Source organism: Semicossyphus pulcher, unplaced genomic scaffold, assembly GCF_022749685.1.
Source record: "Semicossyphus pulcher isolate SPU_LCO1_2020_fin unplaced genomic scaffold, fSemPul1.0.p SCAF_15, whole genome shotgun sequence".
Lineage (NCBI taxonomy): Eukaryota > Metazoa > Chordata > Actinopteri > Labriformes > Labridae > Semicossyphus > Semicossyphus pulcher.
In genome coordinates, this window is record NW_027211659.1 from 7,449,769 (window position 1) to 7,456,692 (window position 6,924).

At 42.3% G+C, this 6,924-nt stretch overlaps 1 protein-coding gene across 1 annotated transcript; it reads left to right on the plus strand.

The window, feature by feature from the left end:
- Positions 1–5,270: 5,270 nt before the first annotated feature.
- Positions 5,271–6,924, plus strand: LOC138592904 (mid1-interacting protein 1-B-like). Its single transcript, XM_069663804.1, has one exon. It carries the CDS (start codon positions 5,604–5,606, stop codon positions 6,114–6,116), a length of 513 nt encoding a protein of 170 aa, XP_069519905.1. The 5' UTR covers positions 5,271–5,603; the 3' UTR covers positions 6,117–6,924.

The window sequence follows — 6,924 nt, forward strand, 5'->3', positions numbered from 1 at the left end:
GAACCAGGATTCGAAAGTAATCTTTGATACACAGAACTTCTTCTTGCCACCAGTGGAGTCGCCCCCTACTGGCCATTAGAAAGAACGCATGTTCAAGGCACTTTACATTGGTTTCACTTTTGAAACCAAAAGGTCGACTTATTAAACACAGTCTACGGCAAGTTCACACACAAGTGAGTTAAAAGGCAAGTCATTTTTGTAAACTCCACCTGCCCTCTACTCTAAATTTCATCAGTGGACTTGAGCTAAATCACCACAGTGGTAGCTAATTTGTCAATCGATTGTGAATCAACAGACATTAAATTAACTTTATTATTGTTGAGAGGATTACTTTAAGTGATGGCTCTGTCATACCTCTTCCACTGCTACTCATTTAGTACCTTATAAGATGAAAGAACATCTCCCCCTCCTCCTGTCCGTCTGTTTGTGATGGGAGTTGTTGTTGCCGCTGTTGTTGTTATAATTGCTGTTACTGCCTCGCCTCCAGCTTCCCCGCTGAACTCGTACACCCCTGCCTCACACTTTTCAGTAACACGCAGTTGTGATGACAAGTACTAGAGTTCCCACTCAAGCTGCCTGTTCCTATAGTGAAGCAGCTACCCCTCCCTTCCTCTCTCCCACCTCCTCTCTCACTCTCTCTCTCCTTGAAGCCTTGTGGGATGATGATGACACCCGCCGTAATCGCGGGATGCTCAGCTTCTGACATGACACACAATCAAGAAACCCTTTCCCGAACTGATCCAGGTTTCATTGTTGCATTCAGGCGCGACGCGTCCTCTGACAAGTGGAAAAGGCCTCTCACAGGAGAATAGAAGAAGTCAGTGAGGTGGGGCTTTGATTGACAGCTCCGTTGAGGAGACAAAACCAGCTCCTCTTCCTATCTGATCTCCTCTCAGCTGCGGCGAACATTTGCTCTGCTGACCTGCTTTCTTTTCGCTAACTGGATTGTGTTTGTAGGTTTTCTTCCCAAGGGAGATTTGTGGTTGAGAGGATGTGGGCAGAGTGGGACAGTGGCCAAGCGACAGTGCAAGTCACATAATCACATTAACTTAACTGTATTTAAGTATAGCTCTGAAGTACTTATACTCAACTTTTGTGCTGTTTTACTTCTACATGGTGACATTTCAGAGTAAATTTCGGCACTTTTTTTCTTTACTGTATTTATTAGTCAAAATAGTTCCAGAGTAAGATTTTAGATACAAAACCTAAAGGAACATGCTATGAAAGATAAGGTATAGGCATCACAAATTACTATCCAATATTACGTCATATAATATTGTAACACTGAGTGCTACCATTCTGCTGCATACTTTAATTGCATTTTAATGACAAAACTATACTTTTACTTAAAGACACAATCTTGAATATTTCAGTTTCGTGCTCTTGAGCGCCACCCACTGGCGAAAGTCGGTAACTGTGGGAGCACTCTTTCCAATTTCGTCTAAATTTCCTTTTTAGACTGTTTGCCTTCATCTGAGCGTCCAATTTGTTTCTTTTTCTTTGGATTTTCACTTATTGTTGAAGTTGTATCTGTAGTCATCCATCTTTTCTTTGTTTGTTCAGCCATCGTAGATTACTGTTTACTCGCAAAACTTGCAGAGACGGGAAAAGCAGCCGCTTAGCTCCGCCTACCCTCTCTGGAAGATCAACCACTGCTATGTGATGGAAAACGCGTCACTAACTGGGCGCTGTTTGTGATTTTTTCTGTGAAAGCGCCACAGACACCCAGTCCATAATCATACTGCAAATGCAAAAGCTTTCATCAGTCGGCCATAGGCTCAATCACCATTGTGTTACCTCATTCGGCGATAGATAGTGACTTAAACATAAACAAGACATTTATATAAATGAAAGTTTGAGATTGTTAATTTAAGTAAAGATTTTGACTTGAAGCTGTCATGCTGTAGAAGTACTTTCCCTTCTCAGCAAACTAAAATTAAGTACTGTACTTAAGTTTTATGAAGTGTCTTTTTGCTTGAATTTGATGCTAATGTATATGTCTACTCCTTAACATTGCGACGGAAGCCCTTAGCAGACATGCATGCATATATTTACTCCATTTTCCCCTGATATTGAGTCATTTCTGGTCGTCTTATTTATCACGTTATCACGAGATAACGACGCAGCACCACCATAACGTCAGATGATCATAACTCGTATCTCCAGAGATGTAAAAACACAAAACAAACAGGCATAACTGACCTCATCAGTGCCAGCATGGTGTGTCCTGGTCTGTAACATCACAGTGACCAGCCTGTTCTGTTTTCGAGATGGAAAATTATCCTGTTATCACGAGAAAATGAGCTTTGTTATCTCGAGATAATGGGCCAAAGAAATCTGTTATAATGGAAAAACCAGTTAGTTTTCCAGAGATAACGAGAAAAAAAAGTCGAGATCTCGATAAAACGACCAGAAATAATTCTTTATCACAGGAAAACCAACAGAGTTCATAAAATGTATGGATGCATGTCCGCTAAGGGCTTCCGTACATTTCAGATGCACATATTGTTCTTTCACTTTGCATCCTAAGATTTTAAAATTGAATCATATAAAACAATTGTTTCAGATTAAACCACCCAACACTATGATTAAGAAGTAGCTACAATGACCAGCTGCAGCATTTAAATTATACGTGTATATTACTTTGAATCTTTAAGTACATTTTGCTAAAAATAACCTACCATTATTTTTTGTATCTGAATGCAGGAAAAAGAGAAAAACAGGCTGATCCAGCAACAGGAAATCAGACTGTTGTGCCCGCATCTCACAGAAACCAGACCCAGCTCCGATGCAGTCAAGCTTGACAGGCGGGGCCGGGTTTGAGGCGAGGGGAGGTGGACTCTAAGATTTGTATCTATATTCTTTCTGCGGTTGACTTCAGGAAACATTTTTTGAACCAGATCAAATTGATATCAAAGTTATCATGAATTACGGCTGCACCTTGCTAACCAAGCAAGCAAGCTTATAACTTATTTAGCGTCCATATATGGCTACTTCAAAATGCTCGAGACTATAAGATAGAAGTCCAAAAACCAATGGGTGACATCATGTTGGCTTTGTTTGCTTCTTTTATACAGTCTAAGGTATATGGGTGTATTTATATGAATAACTGTATATTAATATAATCTTTGAATTTACTAATTTTATTTACTTTATTCTAATCTCAAAGTTGTGTTCTTTGTAGCATGAAGGGGCCACCTCTCCTTTGTGTCACTCCGACCTTGATTCCTTGATTGATACCAGGAGGAGACAGACGTTTGATGGGAACGAGACACAGAAACTCACCCAGCAGGTTTTGCCGCCCATCATCACATTCTCCCCATTCTTGCCGAGCAACAATTTTGTCGCAACGATTCATTAGCCAACTCTCAGAATAGACTGTGCCCATGCATACATATCCCTTTATGGACATGGAGTATCAATTGTTCCTACTTTCTGTGCCACCCTACACCCCTCCCTTCTTCCTAACTATCATTCCAACGAGCCAATCCCTTAATTCAACGTGGATGTAGTCGACTCTTTGTCGAGTATGAGTCATTCAGACATGTTTGGATTTAATACTAGACGGGACAGGTGGTTTTCTTTTTTTGTTGATGGCAACACGGTGGGAAAACATGTTTGTATCAGTCTTACCAGAAATGTTTACCGGGGCTCAGATTTCAGGCGGAACGCTTCCAGCAGTGCACGCGCCGTGCTGCATGAGGATCTGATGGTGGGCTATTTTTTGCTGCAGGGTGTTTGTGTCGGGGTCCCCCCCTTGTTTACCAGTACTTATACAGTAGTTTGAAGAGTGCAAGGGGAAATCTGATGTCCAGGCTGGTTAAACAGTTATGAGTCATCTGAAAAGTCCCCCACTAACAGACTGGAAGGGGAATAACAAGTCCTGTAATAATGCTTATACTTTATGTTAGTTTTAACCCCCCTATTTATCAGTGCACATGTGTTATAATTTGACAAATGCAAAGACATTATAGGTTATTGTTTCCCACAGTTATTTATTATGTTAAATATCATGATGGATCAATTTTATCCTGCTTTATAATTCAACTCTAACAGTGCATAGAAGAACAGACCAACATATACAACTGCATAGCTAGCATGTTGGCTATACAGTTAGCACTGTTGCCTAACAGAAAGTTTGTAGTTTCTACACACATAAGCAATATAAACAGTATAAACACATTCAAAGTCGACGTGTTAAGTGGTGACTGAAAAGGCTTAGGCAGAAGCAAACGCTTATATATGCCTATCCTACATTCTTATCAATTTAAGTCAGTAAGTTTGTCCCTGGGCACTGGACCATAGCTGCCCACTGCTGCTAACACATAGGTTAAATGTGGGTTAAATGCAAAGAACGACTCATTTGTTTCACAATAAAACAAGAATGAGTATATTTGTCCAGCAGAAATAGTTCGTTTTTCTTTTTTCCTAACCCATCAATCCTCTCATGCCCCCCTAAGATTGAACCTCTGACCCTTTGGAGAGGGCCTGACCCCTAGATTTGGAACCACTTGACTAAACCCCCTTTAACTGAGCAGCACTGTAAAACATATCAGGCAGAACTTGTTCTTTTTCTTGAGAAACTTTAGCTTAATTTAGCTGATGATACTAATGTGATTAGTAATGCAGGAATTTAACTTGTACTGAGTATTTGTAGAGTCATGTAGTAGTACTTAAACTGACAGTCTAATTACTACTTCCATCCCTGGTGATGACACAGTTACTGTCAGTCTGTTAGATCAATAATCTGTCCAACACTTACACTCTCGACTACGTGTTGCCTCTGATTTCTGTATGTGAGCGAGTCAACTTTGCCTCTCATTGGTCCAACATCGACTTGTCCCGCCTCAAAGAGACGGCAACTGGCCATCTGATTGGCTGTACTGGATGCCCGAGCAGTGGGCTGATGGCTGAGTCAATGAATATTCATGACACCGGTTAGCTCGGTCAGGCCGGCCTCACCCTGCTTGTGTCTGGCTCATCGGAAGAGAATGTGGGATGCGAGGTGATGTAATATCTGCCTTTCTTTTACCGGAAGAGAAATCACAGCACAGAGACAGAGGACAGCACGTTGCACGGTAGGAAAAATTTTGAATGAGGCAGAATTACAAGTGTACTGACAGCGTAAAAGATAGCTTTGTTTCGTCTTTACACTAGGAATCAGGGGAGTTGGTTACAGGCAACCCCCAACTGTCAATTTGAAGCCACTCCTTTCCTTGAAAATGTGCTAACATCTCTGCTCTGCTGGGTGCTATTTCAGGTCATTTGGGTCCGGTTACAGCTGCAGTCGAAGAACTTGACAAACAGGTTTAGGCACCGCCTTACCTACATCTGTAAGGCTATATAAGTGCGCACCGGTCTTCCCACGAACTAGAAACTACAAGCAGCAAACACTCCTCAAAGGGGAAACTCCATTATCATCGCAACTCGCCTGATTTACAGGACAGCCAATCCCCGCTGCAGCATTACAGACAAGCAGCTGCCTCCTTAATCCGATCAGCCCGGAATTAAAGCAGGACACTCACTCAGGAGACGCAAACAAGACGAGAAACTCGGACCTTCGCTTTCATTCCTCTACCGGAAAGTAAAAGAAACTCGCCAAGATGATGATGATGCAGCTGACAGAAACACCCAGCCAGAAAAACTCCCTCTTCAACGCCATGAACCGCTTCATCGGCGCCGTCAACAACATGGACCAGACCATCATGTTGCCCAGCATGCTGCGGGACGTCCCGCTGGAGGAGGACAGGGAGATGACGAGCTCCCTGAAATCAGATGATGAGGAGGGGGACATGTACAGCTACTACCAGCTGCTCAAATCCATCCGCAGGGACATCGAGTGGGGGGTCAGATGCGCTGCAGCCGACGAGAGGCGCAAGGAGAGCATGAAGATCACTCGCATGAACTCCACAACGTCCACTTCCTCATCTGCCTCTTCATCATCAGCATCATCATCATCATCCGAGGAGGAAGACGAGGAAGACGAGGATCTGGAGAAGCAGTTCCAGTTCCACCTCACCGGACTTCATGGAGTGCTGTCCAAGCTGACAGTGCAGGCCAACTCTCTCACCAAACGCTACAAAAAGGAGATTGGAATCGGAGGATGGGGCCAGTAAATCCACGGAAACTGATTTTTTTTTAATAACACTGACTGACTTTTTTCTAAGGCCTTTTTGCTGCTGCTGTCACTACTGATGAAATTAATGGACAAATATTTGAATGGTAGAGAAAAAAGGCAGCTTATTTCTCTGTATAGGCCTACATGGTGTTGGTCTACTCTGTGGTATTCACTGTAGATGTGTTGATCCTGAAGAAGGCGCCTGTGTACTAACACCAAACTTACATATTTGCACTCCAAAGTGTTGTACACAACCTGCATTCAGCTCCTGTGATACACAGATGAAACATATTTATACCTTTATTTAATGTAATTTATTACCTCACACTGTATGTATGAGAGCCAAATGTTATTTCAAAGTTGGAGAAGAAGAAGAGGACTGTATGAACTACAGGACGTCTGCCTGAACCGCCCCTCTGAGGGGGATACTGACAGAAGATTCAGCTTCCTGCCTGTGATGCTGATGATGTCAGTGTGTTTAGAAGAATTCGCCTGTGTGTGTGACCAGTCCTCCTTCATATCTAATGTGTCTGTGTCTTTAAATTGTGCCCGCATGGAAGGAGGCAGATGCTTACCGTAGCCGCCTGTGATCTCCTAATGTCCTACATGGTCAGTGAACCAGAATCATATGTATAGAGAATAATGAGGGTTTCCGCAAGATGCTTTTGTTGTTGTTATTATCTTTATTTGCTACTGTCATGGTATTATTGGAGTTGTCCATCTGTCAAAAGAAGCAAATGCTTTTGTACCTTCTGCACCATTTTTGTACTGATGTTGTTTCTAAAATAAACTTTTATATAAACTTA